Source organism: Salmo salar, chromosome ssa04, assembly GCF_905237065.1.
Source record: "Salmo salar chromosome ssa04, Ssal_v3.1, whole genome shotgun sequence".
Lineage (NCBI taxonomy): Eukaryota > Metazoa > Chordata > Actinopteri > Salmoniformes > Salmonidae > Salmo > Salmo salar.
This window is the reverse complement of record NC_059445.1, coordinates 61886225-61901584: the sequence shown is the minus strand read 5'-3', so window position 1 is coordinate 61901584 and position 15360 is coordinate 61886225. Positions and strand designations below refer to the sequence as shown.

General features: G+C 41.9%; 2 protein-coding genes across 2 annotated transcripts; one reads left to right on the top strand and one right to left on the bottom strand.

The window, feature by feature from the left end:
• Positions 1-2: 2 nt before the first annotated feature.
• On the bottom strand, positions 3-5464 carry rfc2 (replication factor C (activator 1) 2). The gene is made up of 11 exons (NM_001141314.1): positions 5355-5464; positions 4625-4694; positions 4477-4518; positions 4228-4334; positions 3974-4075; positions 3781-3881; positions 3364-3521; positions 3042-3107; positions 2847-2927; positions 651-764; positions 3-461 (listed from the first exon to the last, which is right to left on the bottom strand). Exons 1-11 carry the CDS (start codon positions 5462-5464, stop codon positions 351-353), a joined length of 1062 nt encoding a protein of 353 aa, NP_001134786.1. The 3' UTR covers positions 3-350.
• Positions 5465-5546: 82 nt separating this feature from the next.
• Positions 5547-14668, top strand: LOC106603629 (E3 ubiquitin-protein ligase rififylin). The gene is made up of 7 exons (XM_014197517.2): positions 5547-5725; positions 10082-10260; positions 11077-11214; positions 11540-11857; positions 12161-12371; positions 12615-12638; positions 12877-14668. Exons 2-7 carry the CDS (start codon positions 10090-10092, stop codon positions 13056-13058), a joined length of 1044 nt encoding a protein of 347 aa, XP_014052992.1. The 5' UTR covers positions 5547-5725; positions 10082-10089; the 3' UTR covers positions 13059-14668.
• Positions 14669-15360: the final 692 nt, after the last annotated feature.

Here is a 15360-nt window from a genome sequence, read left to right as displayed (position 1 = left end):
TTAAGTTTACAACCTCTTTATATACGCCAATGTTCTGTTCTATAAGTCATAATTACAAAACACTGATTTATTACAGAAGTCACTTACAATAGTTAATGTAAATACTAACTTGTATAAAATACAAAATGTATTTCATCCAGAAATGTTTAAACAGAAGACTCCCCAGGACTCTTAGAGTGTTGAAGCAAAGTCGTGTACAATATGAACGAAACAGAAGAAACCAGCCAAACAGGGAGGGACAATCTACGAAATGCAAATTTACATGTTTCCCCTAATGAACACAACCCCAGAAAGACAGACAGGTGGGAGGAGACAGTGCTGAGATGATGGGTGGCAGTGTGGGTGGGGTGTTAGCTGGTATCCGGGGTGGCTGTCTTGCTGCACAGTCGACCCAGGAGGCCTGCCATCTGCAGCAGAGAGTTCACGCCCTCCGCCACCTTCATGTGGGTGTAGCCTATCTCCTGAGAAAAGGGACAGTAGAAAAGGAGCGAAATGGAGAGGTGATATGGCTTACATTTTGGCACTTTTCAGCCATTCTGTTTTACCCAACTAAATCCTTTCAGAAAAAAAAGATAACACAGGAAAGGATCTGACTTAATCAGAGACATACATAACAATATACAACTGCAGACTTGTTTTATGTCTCTTACCTTTATGAACTCCAGCTTGAGATACTCCGGCATCTGGAAAGTCTTACACACTCTGAAGATGTTACCGATGATGTCCTCAGGGGAGTAACCCAGGGCCCACAGCTGCTCAATAATCTAAACAAGCAATTGCAAATCAACAGATTCTTTTGACCATCTGTAAACATATAGGTGACTATCCAAATAGTGTGACACATACATACATAGATCACACACAAGTTTTGGGTCATTTAGAAATGTCCTTGTTTTTGAAAGAAAAGCACTTTCATTTGTCCATTAAAAAGGCCAGCATCCCGGAGTCGCCTCTTCACTGTTGACGATGAGACTGGTGTTTTGCGGGTATTATTTAATGAAGCTGCCAGTTGAGGACTTGTGAGGCATCGGTTTCTCAAACTAGACACTAATGTACTTGTCCTCTTGCTCAGTTGTGCACTGGGGCCTCCCACTCCTCTTTCTATTCTGGTTAAAGCCGGTTTGCGCTGTTCTGTGATGGGAGTAGTACACAGCGTTGTACGAGATCTTCAGTTTCTTGGCAATTTCTCGCATGGAATAGCCTTCATTTCTCAGAACAAGAATAGACTGACGAGTTTCAGAAGAAAGCTCTTCGTTTCTGGCCATTTTGAGCCTATAATCGAACCCACAAATGCTGATGCTCCAGATACTCAACAAGTCTAAAGGCTAGTTTTATTGCTTCTTTATTCAGCGCAACAGTTTTCAGCTGTGCTAACATAATTGCAAATGGGTTTTCTAATGATCAATTAGCCTTTTAAATTATAAACTTGGATTAGCTAACACAACATGCCATTGGAAAACAGGAGTGATGGTTGCTGATAATGGGCCTCTGTAGGTATATATATATAAATATAAATATATAAATATATATAAATATAATATATAAAATATATAAAATATATATATATAAAATACATATATATATAAAATACATATATATATATAAAATACCTACAGAGGCCCATTATCAGCAATCATCACTCCTGTTTTCCAATGTTATGTTTGCTAATCCATGTTTATAATTTAAAAGGCTCGGTCAAATAGCCCTTACACAGCCTGGAAGTGTGTTTTGGGTCATTGTCCTGTTGAAAAACAAATGATAGTGCAAACCAGATGGGATGGCATATCACTGCAGAATGCTGTGGTAGCCGTGCTGGTTAAGCGTGCTTCGAATTCTAAATGAAAAAAATATATAAATCACCAGCAAGGCACCCCCACACCTCCATGTAACACGGTGGGAAATTTGGGCTGCAATCAGAGGTGCAGTTAACTCTAATGAACTTATTATCTGCAGTCGCAAAAACCATCAAGCGCTATGATGAACCTGGCTCTCATGAAGACCGCCATAGGAAACGAATAACTAGAGTTACCTCTGATGCAGAGGATAAGTTCCTTAGCGTTAACTGTACCTCCGATTGCAGCCCAAATTTCCCACCGTGTTACATGGAGGTGTGGGGGTGCCTTGCTGGTGATTGTTTTTCTTCTCCATTTAGAATTCAAGGCACACTTAACCAGCATGGCTACCACAGCATTCTGCAGCAATACGCCATCCCATCTGGTTTGCGCTTAGTGGGACTATCATTTGTTTTTCAACAGGACAATGACCCAACACACACCTCCAGGCTGTGTAAGGGCTATTTGACCAAGAAGGAGAGTGATAGAATGCTGCATCAGATGACCTGGCCTCCACAATCACCCGACCTCAACCCAATTGAGATGGTTTGGGATGAGTTGGACCGCAGAGTGAAGGAAAAGCAGCCAACAAGTGCTCAGCATATGTGGGAACTCCTTCAAGACTGTTGGAAAAGCATTCCAGGTGAAGCTGGTTGAGAGAATGCCAAGAGTGTGCAAAGCTGTCAAGGAAAAGCGTGGCTACTTTGAAGAATATAAAATCTATTTGGATTTGTTTAACACTTTTTTGGTTACATGATTCCATGTGTGTTATTTCTGCCTTCACTATTATTCCACAATGTAGAAAATAGTAAAAATAAATAAAAACCCTTAAATGAGTAGGTATCCAAACCTTTGACTGGTACTGTGTGTGTAATATATATATATATACATTCTAACTAATCAGTTATTGGTCACTTCAAGAACCATGCTTAAACGCTACAGAAATAAGGGTTATTCATTGAGAGCCATATGATTATATTTATGTCTACTGTTATTGAATGTGGATTGCAATACCTTGTAAGCCTCATCAATGTTTGCATTGACACAGTGTTCCAGCATGCTTTTCACCAACAGGGGGTGTGGCTCATCACACACCTGAGAAAAACAAACAATTCTTTACTTTTCTTTCCTTCGAAACGGAGCTAGGCATTTTGTCAACTTTGCATTCTAAAATGACTGAAAAAGACAGGTTTGGTAACAGAACTGTACCTTGAACACATTCTCACTGTTAATGTAGCCAAACCCAGAATTTGTGGACTGTAGGTTATTCAGCGCCTGATGATGCAAAAAAGACAGCTTAAGTTATGATATAGTTTCACACGTCTCAGCCAAACTTGGCCCAAAAGTACAAGACACTATGAGGAGCCATGGATATACATTGTTCAACAAACTTCAGATTTTTAAAGGGTGCCATGTTTACACCCAAACCGCCTAAGACATTCCCAATCTAGTCAATGGTAACAGGAATGCTATTCTCATGGAACCCTTAGTGCCAACATGGAGGTTGAGGACAGTTGGCCCTTTTCCCCACCTGTCTCATGTCTCCCTGGGCGGTGAAGATGATTGCCTCCAGGCCGTCGTTGCTGGTGACCAGGTTCTCCCTCTCCACCACCTCCAGCAGACGCATCATGATCTGCTCGTCCCTCAGCTTGGTGTAACGCAGGACTGCACAACGTGACTGGATGGGCTCTGTGGAGGAGGGGGCACAGCAACATGGAAGACCATCACAACAGTGAAAAGCCAGGTTGGTTTTGTAATGCGACTGTCGCTTACACTAGGGTCTGTATTAAATACGACAGCATCGGTGTTGAACTGTTAAATCAAATGTTATTTGTCACATGCACCGAATACAACCTTACCGTGAAATGCTTACTTACAAGTCCTTAACCAACAATGCAGAATTGTTAAATCTTTTCTCAAAAATAAATTAAAAAGTTAGGACAGTCACCGATGATCTTGTCGGAGGCGTTGCATGCCAGAGCAAAGCGTGTGGTTTTAGAGTATATCTCCATGGTCCTCCTCAAGGCCTGCTGGGCTCCGTCTGTCATACTGGTGGCACAAGCACAGCCGTTACCGACACAGCCGTTAGAGGTACAGGTACACTAGATCAGCTTAGATGTCGTGACCCTCAGTTGACTTACCTGTCAGCCTCATCCAGGATGATGATCTTGTGTCTCCCTTTAGGGAGGGTGACTTTCTGCTGGGCAAACATCTTGATCTTGTTTCGAACTACATCGATGCCTCTGATGAAGATGGATGACAATGTGTTAGTGTAGGCTTCACTTTCTAAAGAAACACAACATGATTTTAACCCAAAATGCTGCTCCTGGACTCACAGGTTGTGCACTTAAGTATTCCAGTGTGACATTTTTCATGGTAGACTTCACTTACTCACCTGTCATTGGAGGCGTTCAGTTCCAGGACAGCATCTTTCATGGCTGGGCCCAGAAGAGCTCGCGCCAAACACAGAATACTGGTGGTCTTTCCTGTACCGGGGGGACCCTATAATATTGATACTTGTGTTTAAAAAGAGATGGCATATGAAAGATGGCATAACTTGCATACTATTACTCTGCTGCACCAACATCTCAGTATGTAATATCAAATAGTTATGATTTAAGAACGAATCATTTCAGTCACTCACTGCAATAATGATGTTCGGCACATTTCCCTCTCTGGCAAACACCTGTAAGAAAGAATGGAACAAGAATTCATACAGGTAGCTATTATTTAGCATCAAATGTATTGAAACTGTCAAACTACCGTAACATAAAATACTGAGGATACTTTACCTCCAATCTGCTAACAGTCTCCTCGTTGCCTACTATTTCATTCAACTTCAAGGGTCTGTATTTTTCAACCCTGTGAGATATTCGCAACACGCATAGCTATCAGCAACAAGCAATTCATAGTGATTCACACAATATATTGATATATATGGAGGGTAGATATGTGCGGCAGGTAGCCCAGTGGTTGGGCCAGTACTGAAAGGTTGCCATTTCAAATCCCCGAGACGACACGGTGACAATATGTCATTGTGCCGTTTAACAAGGCCGGGCTGTGACCGCACTCTCCGCGAGGGTGTCAGGGAGGGTTGGGATATGCAATAAAAAACACACATTTCCAATTCACGTATGTGTATAAAACACGCTTGTACATGTGCAAAATAGGACAAATAAGCACCCACCAAAGTATTATTGCAATAACTTTCACTAGTAGTTAGCTAGCTAGTTAGCTGTTGCTCTATGAGATGCTTAACATAGCTAGTTACCAGTATATATTTGACATAACATTACATAACAAGCCATCTACTTAATTTGTTGAGAGGCATGCAGAATAGGTTTGTTTTCATAGCTAATAGTATGCCTTGCATAGCTAAGTACAATGCTAGCATCTGTACTCATGATTGTGCTGGCTAGCTAAATTAGCCATTAGCACTACTAGCCGTGATGAGCGATTTCAGTCCGCTAAGAAAAACAAAAATACTGCAATTAGCCAACTAGTCTAGCTAGTAAACCTTACCATGGAAGCTCATATCCACTACTAGACAACTTCGCAGGGGCCTCATCTTTCTTCGGTTGAACTTCTGTTTGAATTTGCTCAGAATCTACCTCATTCATCGCCACGTCCATCTTCTCGGGTGCACAAAACTCCCGCCACGACAGGAACCAAACAGCTGGCGCTAAACTGACGTCATTTCCTTGAAGATGCGAACAGTCTTCCAACAGTAGATTTTCATACCAGCCAGTTGGTTGTTTGGCCAGACATTGAACAACACAGTGGGCCAAGTTTATACTTACGACAAAATCCTGGCTTTGAGACCTTGCATGTGTGTGATTGATTCAGCAATCCGAGATGGCCGTTACAAAAGGGATTTGCTCCGGGTCACCCAGGTAAGGTCGCTTGCGCATCAGTGTGATCAGACAAACCGGCGGGTCTAAGAAATTAGAGTGAGATAGCCTATGTCCAAATCTCAGTTAGTAGTTGCATGATGTCAAATAATTACAAAATGGAGGCTTACCCCCTTTATTGTTCGAAGATGCCACCCTTAATGTTTTCCTATCCCCTTGGCAAGGATCTGGGATATCCCATTCGAAATGGCTGGGTGGAATGAAACATCATGTAGCATCAAGGCCATTCGATCACACGCCCTTGCGTCAATCACAGGGATAGTTCAATGCAGGCCAAATATCTCTATTGTGCAAGCCTTGATTTATTTATCCATTCTTTTGGAATCCAAAAATCAACTGATGTTGGTTTGATTTGCATTTTGCAAGGTGCCCCTCCCATGCCCATACACTGTCCAAGTTATTCTAGGCGTGACCACCACAGAGGCACGTTGGGGCTAATTAAAACAGCAATTAGTATCGATTGCACCAAGCACCCGCTGTTGGCCTAGACAAGACATACAGTCATTGCTGTGTTTTTATAATATTTAATGTGAGCTTCTCTCAATAAGATGCCGTGTGCACCAGACACTGGTAGGCAGAATGACCCACTGTATTAGCCTAATCATTAGCCTAGATTAATCTATGGACATTTCAATGCAAAGTAGCCTAATTACGCATTCATTTCCTTAACATAATTAGTGTACAAACCATTTATTTATTTTTAGCATAAAAAATATACATTTAATGTATTTTATTTTTGCCCTGATCCACCATTCCACAATCAGAGATCACAATTTAACAATTCGTAAGCACTTGACAGTTTGTTATTCACAGGTACTTTTTATTGGTGCGCTGAAGACCAATGCTGTAGACTTGATGGGGGCAGTTTCAAAGACAGCGTGCGAGGCTGGCGACAGGCGATGATAGGCTAGGCGGGGAGAAGCAGAGCTGGGGAGGGTTTGTTGTGTCTGGTTCTTTCTGGAGCTCCCTGTTATCGAAAAGTCCCTTGGTTCCAGCATTTCTCGTAGACTTTTCAAAATAGGCCACAGTACAATTTTCTGTGACCAATCACAGTTGGTAGGCTGCGTACCTGTCGACAGGTAAGAATATTCGCTAAATAAACTTGTCGACATGTTTCTATTAGAGAGCCACAAAGTTGATACATTGTTACAGTTCAGTTAGCAAGCAGCTGACTGCAAATTGATACCAGGAATCAAACGAACTTCCGCTTATTGGTCCTATGACAGAAACAAACTGCACCTGTCAGCATTAAAATCACAAGTACAGGTAGTTAGTATGTAAATAAAATCTAGGAAGAGGGATTCAGTTTCATTAACACGAGAAAGAGTAACATCCATGATAGAGGAAAACGGGACCAAATTTATTATGACAACAACATAGGTCTACTGTAGTAGGCTACCATAGATGTTGAACAGCAGCCTACATGCAGTATAACATTGACTTGTCAGCATTCACTCTCCTCTCACACATACTTCTTAACAGTTAAGAGATCTCAATTTTATAACGCTCCCATTTGGCCCCTCTTAACAGAGAGAGAGTATCTGTCATTTTCCTACATAATTCTAGCTCTGAGAACAATGACACACAGCACTCTCATTGTTCCTGAACTCAGTTGGGCACAGATCTGATCATATGTTTGTTCCCATTTGCTCCTACTGTGTTTCAGTTAGAGCGTAGGAGAAAATTAAAGTCCATTATGGAAACGGCTCTGAATGTAACTAAGAGTTGTGTTGAAATTGTGAGGTTTCCAGTGAATTCTGAAATGATGGATGAAGGTTTCTTGGATCTGTCCTATTTGATTACAATCATTCCCTTGTGCACTACTTATAGAATCGCAGGAAGTTTATTGCAAGAATAGGAATGTAATACAAAGTCTTTATTATCTTGGGTTTGGTTAGTTGATTATACACTGAGTGTACAAAACATTAAGAACACCTGCTCTTTCCATGACAGACTGACCAGGTGAATCCAGATGAAAGCTATGATCCCTATTGATGTCACTTGTTAAATCCACTTTAATCAGTGTCGATGAAGGGGCGGAGACAGGTTAAAGAAGGATTTTTAAGCCTTGAGACAGTTGAGACACGGATTGTGTATGTGTGCCATTCAGAGGGTGAATGGGCAAGACAAAATATTTAAGTGCCTTGGAACAGGGTATGGTAGTAGGTGCTAGGCACACCGGTTTAAGAACTGCAACGCTGGTGGGTTTTTCAAGCTCAACAGTTTCATGTGTGTATCAAGAATGGTCCACCACTCAAATAATATCCAGCCAACTTTACTGTGGGAAACATTGGAGTCATCCCTGTGGAACGCTTTCAACACCTCTTAGTCTGTGCCCCGATGAATTCAGGCTGTTCTGAGGGCAAAAGGGTGGGGGTGCAACTCAATATTAGGAAGGTGTTCCTTATGTTTGGTATGCTCTGTGTATTACTTCTTTAGAGAATGAAATATTGCTCCTTTAATGTTGCTTGTTCCCCCAAAAAACATTTCAGGTGATTCAGGATTTCATTACATGCATACAGTTGAAGTTGGAAGTTTACATACACTTAGGTTGGAGTCATTAAAACTTGCTTTTCAACCACTCCACAAATTTCTTGTTAAACTATCGTTTTGGCAAGTCGGTTAGGACATCTACTTTGTGCATAACAAGTAATTTTTCCAACAATTGTTTACAAACAGATTATTTCACTTATAATTCACTGTATCACATTTCCAATGGGTCAGAAGTTTACATACACTAAGTTGACTGTGCCTTTAAACAGCTTGGAAAATTTCATAACATGATGTCATGGCTTTAGAAGCTTCTTATAGGCTAATTGACATCATTTGAGTCAATTGGAGGTGTACCTGTGGATGTATTTCAAGGCCTACCTTCAAACTCAGTGCCTCTGCTTGACATCATGGGAAAATCAAAAGAAATCAGCCAAGACCTCAGAAAAAACTATTGTAGACCTGCACAAATCTGGTTCATCCTTGGGAGCAATTTCCAAACGCCTGAAGGTACCACGTTCATCAGTACAAACAATAGTACGCAAGTATAAACACCATGGGACCATGCAGCCATTATACGGCTCAGGAAGGAAACACGTTCTGTCTCCTAGAGATGAACGTACTTTGGTGCGAAAAGTGCAAATCAATCCCAGAACAGCAGAAAAGCACCTTGTGAAGATGCTGGAGGAAACAGGTACAAAAGTATCTATATCCACAGTAAAATGAGTCCTATATCGACATAACCTGAAAGGCCGCTCAGCAAGGAAGAAGCCACTGCTCGAAAACCGCCATAAAAAAGACTACGGTTTGCAACTGCACATGGGGACAAAGATTGTACTTTTTGGAGAAATGTCCTCTGGTCTGGTGAAACAAAAATAGAACTGTTTGGCCATAATGACCATCGTTATGTTTGGAGGAAAAAGGGGATGCTTGCAAGCTGAAGAACACCATCCCAACTGTGAAGCACGGGTGGCAGCATCATGTTGTGGGGGTGCTTTGCTGCAGGAGGGACAGGTGCACTTCACAAAATAGATGGCATCGTGAGGAAGGAAAATGATGTGGATATATTGAAGCAACATCTCAAGACATCAGTCAGGAAGTTAAAGCTTGGTTGCAAATGGATCTTCCAAATGGACAATGACCCCAAGCATACTTGCAAGCAAAGTTGTGGCAAAATGGCTTAAAGACAACAAAGTCAAGGTATTGGAGTGGCCATCACAAAGCCCTGATCTCAATCCCATAGAAAATGTGTGGGCAGAACTGAAAAAGTGTGTGAGCAAGGAGTCCTACAAACCTGACTCAGTTACACCAGCTCTGTTAGGAGGAATGGGCCAAAATTCACCCAACTTATTGTGGGAAGCTTGTGGAAGGCTACCTGAAACATTTGACCCAAGTGAAACAATTTAAAGGCAATGCTACCAAATACTAATTGAGTGTATGTCAACTTCTGACCCACTGGGAATGTGATGAAAGAAATAAAAGCTGAAATAAATCACTCTCTACTATTATTCTGACATTTCACATTCTTAAAATAATGATCCTAACTGAACTTTTTTCAAATTAAATTGCGATATTGTCAATACGATATATCGTCAAAAATAATATCCCGATATGTAACTGTTTCGATTCGCCACCCCCCCCACCCTCCCATTCATTAATATCTATACAATTCATCTGAAAGCCATGCTTCACTATTCTGAAATTACATTTCCTTAATAGGCAACTCTGTTTTTCTATGCACCTTTGTGATGTAAGGCCATAGAACTAGAATTAAGATTCTAATTCCATGTGCAAGTCTTTCCATGAGAAAGTTATGTAATTTCCGGTGTATGTATTTTGTGTGAACAGGCAGGAGCATGTGGACATCCTGTTGTAGCTGGTTTTGTTTAGAACCCACCGCCACAGTGGAAGAAAACGTCAGCTCTTGGCGCCAGGCCTACACAAACTCGGGCTACAGCCAATCCCTGACCTCTCCCGAACATATGTGCAAGGCCTGCGGAGGCCAATTCAACACCATCGCTAGGAAGGTAAGAGGCACTGGGTAATACCTTGATAAATATTGTAAAGGAGGGCTGGCTGGCCAGCTCTCATCTGAAATTTGGGTAACAGAGTGTGAATTCAAAGTCTGGAACAGCATAGACTCAAGAGGATTTGATACAGATGAGCTGCTACAGACTCCAAAGTAACAGATTTGATTGTCAACAGAGTTACTAGAATTTAGACTTCTATGATTCACTACAATTCTTAGATTCACTGTCAGTAAGTAATTAGTCAGTAGCTGACAGTAACTGACCCTGTACTAGTCAGTCTTACAACACAGAGATGCTCATGTTCTGGAAAATCCAATACAGTTGGCTACACCTCTAGAATAGTGACTATATTTTTTGAGAAGGCTGTTTAAATCACTAGCAAATGTAGGTCAGTTATTTCTCCTCCAGCAGGCCTTACCCTCCTGACATGTTTGCCTGCCAGTTGCCACACACAATCTCACCTGCAAAGTAAACAGCAACTTTTTAATTGCATTTTATATAAGTTATTACTGTACGTGCATCACCAGTTTACATGGAAGTAAGATCTTATCATCTTTTCTATATATGTGCCAACAGCTGTTGCCAGAGGTTAGTTATTTCTGTGAGAAAAGTTGGAGGAAGTTTTTGTACAGTATGGCTATCATACTTGATTCAACTTCTCAACTACTTATCAATAAGGTTGTAGTCTAGAGCTCAGGTAGCCTGTGCAGTGCACACGCACTGTTATTCTTTCACACCCCGTACTGTGACCGGTCATTCCTTGGTAAGAGTTTCACCCTCACTGTGTCCTGTCCTCCTCTCTCACTACCCCAGCATGTCTGCGTGGACTGCAAGAAGAACTTCTGCGGCCACTGCTCGGTGCAGCTTGAGCCGCCATGCCTGCGACTCTGCCACACATGTCAGCACTTTCACGGAACCCTATTCGACCGCGCCCAGTTGATGCGACTCAAGGTGTGCCGCTGCTCTTTAAAAAAAAAAATGTAACAGTTGATGGCAAATAAACAAGGACAAATGCATTAGGTTAAGGTACATGTCTAACTATATATATTGTAGCTAAGTCAAGTGAAAGCTAAAGCAATAACACTTTTCATTCTGTTATTCGTATATCTGTGTAATAACACTAATTACATTAGTTACATTTTATTAAGATGTCAAGTTTAGTAACTGCATTATAAGTGAGTAGTAATGGAGTTGAGCGTTGTTTTGTAATTACACAGACGAATAGGGAATATCTAAATAGTGTTAGATGGAATTCAACAATAACCCCAAAAACTAGGTGCGGGAGCTGCGTGACTACCTCCACCTGCATGAGGTGCCCACCCAGACGTGCCGGGAAAAGGAGGAGCTGGTTGAGCTGGTCTTGGGCCAGCAGACCCCTAGCACCAGCACCAGCAGTGAGACCGTGTCCTCCCAGCCCAGGGCTCACAACAACGTCCCTTCCCCAGGCACACCATCCCCTCTCCAGACACAGGGCCCTATCAGCCCTGACACATTGAGCCCAGAGCAGCCAGAACAATCAGCCCCTGAGGCAGAGCCAGAGTCAGAGCAGATATCTGAGGAGGAGGATGAAGAAGAGGAGGACGAGGGTGAAGAGGTAACTGCTAAGTTCAATGTTTTGGGATTGATTAATCAGTAGCTGTTAGATAAATGGATACCCATCACCACCAAGGGGATAATCAATGTCAGACAGCAGCAGAGACAGACCCAAAGACCAGACAGAATACACGTAGACCAGACAAAATAACATTCAGAAAGGTTGCTGTTTTTTGTTTAGCAAACCGCTGTTGACAAACCCAAAGACCAGACAAAATACACACTGGCCAGACCAAACAAAACAGACCAGACAAAATATACATTATTATTTTTACCCACCTCCATGGTTGTCCTGTTGCTGCAGTCATCAGACAACGAGGAGACCCTGATCCCCGGCCGCAGGGCCTCTCTGTCTGACCTGAGCTGCGTTGAGGACATCGAGGGCCTGAGCGTGCGCCAGCTGAAGGAGATCTTGGCCCGCAACTTTGTCAACTACAAGGGCTGCTGCGAGAAGTGGGAGCTGATGGAGAGGGTCACCCGCCTCTACAACAACCAGAAGGACCTCCAGAACCAAGGTGAGCATTTCCAGTGTGTGGTCCTGTGAGGCTAAGTTGGTAATAGCGTGGCGCTAGCAATCCCAGGGAAGTGGATGCGATTTCCGCTGGGGTCACATATATGAAAATGTATGCACTCACTGTAGACTACTCCAAGTGTCTGCTAAATGGCATATATTATATCTGGGGATGACTGGTGTGGAATTTTAGCCTGTAAAAAAATATATATTAATATCAGTTCAATTCTTTGTTTATTTTTTCCAGTTTCAAATACAACAAGTAAAGAAGGTAAGGGATTTGTATCAAGTTCTAAAGACAAGAGAAGCATGATCAAAAGCATTTTGAGAAGCACTTGAAGATCACCCAAATCATCCACTGATCCAAAAGGAAATATTTGTTCCCACTGCTTAAATGTGTCCTTTTATGGGCAACCTGCCAAATATGAAACAATGAAAGATGACCCAAGTAGTTATTTAGAATACACTCAATAGAGACCTCTCCTCTTTCCTCTGTCGTTGTACCATAGACCCTGCGGCTCCCAAGAGCCAGGAGGAGAACCTCTGTCGGATCTGCATGGACTCACCCATTGACTGTGTTCTGCTGGAGTGTGGCCACATGGTCACCTGCAGCAAGTGCGGCAAGCGCATGAGCGAGTGCCCCATCTGTAGGCAGTACGTGGTACGGGCGGTGCATGTCTTCAGGTCCTGATGCATTGCCACAGGGAGGGACACAATGGACAAAATGGCATTACTGCCACCACTGCTCAGTGATAGCATAGCTTACAAGAATAAACTATATAATGCACACTCTCACTCATTCAAACAGTCTTCTTCACACTGGTGTTCCAGAGAAATAACCTGACTCCACTTTTCCGGGTTCTCAGTGTCACGTTCTTGAAAATGATCGGACCAAGGTGTAGAGTGAGTATAGTTCCACATATTTATTTAAGTGAAACTAACAAAACAAAACTTACAAAGACCGTGAGGACGTAGTGCCCAAACACACTAACAATCAATCAATATCCCACAAAACACAGGCGGGGAAATAGCTACCTAAATATGATCCCCAATCAGAGGCAACGATAAACAGCTACCTCTAATTGGGAACCATATTAACACCAACATAGAAATAGACATACTAGATAACCCCCTAGTCATGCCCTGACCTACTACACCATAGAGAACCAAGGGCTCTCTATGGTCACGGCGTGACACTCAGTTTTTCTACTCCACCTGCACCTATTGTTTCTGATCTTTCAGCGTCTTACAAGAACTCAAGATTTCAGTACAATAACTTTGTTATTCAAATAGTTTTACTCTGTTGTTCATATCAATAGCAAAACGGAGAGAGTGGCCAGAATAGTGCTATTTGACCAATGGTGAGCAACACTCAGGGCCCCATTTTGACAATGCGAATAAGCGGCGGTAATGTAAGAGACCAAAATTTGGAAAACTTCTAAACTGTTTATTTCCAACCTTATCGCCTCAAGCAAGGCTTGGAAAAAGCAGGCTTGGATATGACGGTGTGGATATTTAATGCAGGCAATGCAGTAGTTGTGTAATTGGTGCATTAAGTGGCGCACAGAATATTTGAAGTGCTAAAGTCTGTTTTGCACCCTCGAAATGTCACTCACTGACTTCAGTACCTGCAACCCAGCTGATCTGTTAATTGGTCTTGTGGTCCAGAGCCATCTTTAGGTTGCAGTGCACTTGCTAAGCATAGAACCCAGGCCTTATTTGTCTTATGGGCGATCCTTCAGACACAGAGATGTGTGGTGGTTGAACATAGCATCCTAGGAGTGGAAACAGCCCTTTCAATGCAATTGTCTGCATGTAGCTCACCGAAAGTACTTGAGGAGGGATCAAGGAGGCATACGGCTTGGTTTCATTTGCCCTTTTATGGTCAAAATACCCTTTAACTTGTAGTTATTTTATCAAAACTGGAAAAGAACACACATTGACTTGACAGTTCATACAGTTCTGTAAATGAGCCACAATGGGAACATTTTCTGAAATGTAAACCATGCACAGTAGATATGCATTTATAAAAATTCTCTGGATGTTGTCAATTGTTTGCTGTTGTTTGAGGGTGGTTCTGTGACCTTATCCCAAATTAGGTTTGAGGTAAAGAGAGCTGACCTCGTTTGGCAGCATGTCTACATTCTAAGGCTCTCACCATCCCCCTCTTATCAGCAAGTGCCCAAGAATGGAATGCTCATTGACTACGCAGTGCACTGAATGCACTCGTTTCCTAATGACAAGTTGATGTATTATGTTAACTTCTAGTTTATCAAAACATCAAAGTGTTCTGCAAATTTACTTTTGTTTCTGTGAGTGTTTTTTAGGAGGGGTTCATTCTATTCCGACTGTAGGCAATTCAGTTGGTAGAGCATGGCGCTTGCAACGCCAGGGTTGTGGGTTCGATTCCCACGGGGGGCCAGTAATAAAATGTATGCACTCTACTGTAAGTCGCTCTGGATAAGAGCGTCTGCTAAATGACTCAAATGTAAATTGAGATTGAATTTATGAAATTAGGGGCAATTTTCGATAATTAATGTGAATTGGAATGCATTTGTCAAATTTCCTGTAATTGAAATGATTTGCCAGCCCTCTCTGCAACTAACATTTATGGAACATGTTGTTTTAAAATCATAGAGAAACATAACAGTTCACTTTTAAATGGTCTTTCTACTGTACATCTTGTTTTATAGGTAATGAATGTACCATAAAACTGCTCATATAAGGAAAATGCACTTATACTAATGTCTGTTTTAGTGAATTCATATCCGCTGGGATAGACTCTGTTCATCCCAGATACCCAGTCTGTCTGAAATGAATGTACTGGTTTTAAGTTGTTTAGCTCCAATAACAAAACCATTTCTTACTGTGATGGCCAATATCGCAAATAGATTTTTACACTAGTCTGTTTGATATGTCTGTTGTCAATAACTATGATAATATCATGCAACAATATTAATAATCTCACGTGTAGTTTGCAGAGAGCAGGTGAA

What these genes read in the sequence shown, in the direction of transcription:
- LOC106603629 (XM_014197517.2), top strand. Translation starts at nt 10,090, where the DNA reads ATGTGGACATCCTGTTGTAGCTGGTTTTGTTTAGAACCCACCGCCACA. An exon ending in GAAGGACCTCCAGAACCAAG is followed by an intron (nt 12,372 to 12,614) that starts GTGAGCATTTCC and finishes TATTTTTTCCAG; the next exon opens with TTTCAAATACAACAAGTAAA. An exon ending in AAATACAACAAGTAAAGAAG is followed by an intron (nt 12,639 to 12,876) that starts GTAAGGGATTTG and finishes GTTGTACCATAG; the next exon opens with ACCCTGCGGCTCCCAAGAGC.
- rfc2 (NM_001141314.1), bottom strand. Translation starts at nt 5,464, where the DNA reads ATGGACGTGGCGATGAATGAGGTAGATTCTGAGCAAATTCAAACAGAA. An exon ending in AGTGGATATGAGCTTCCATG is followed by an intron (nt 4,695 to 5,354) that starts GTAAGGTTTACT and finishes AATATCTCACAG; the next exon opens with GGTTGAAAAATACAGACCCT. An exon ending in ACATTGATGAGGCTTACAAG is followed by an intron (nt 765 to 2,846) that starts GTATTGCAATCC and finishes TTGCTTGTTTAG; the next exon opens with ATTATTGAGCAGCTGTGGGC.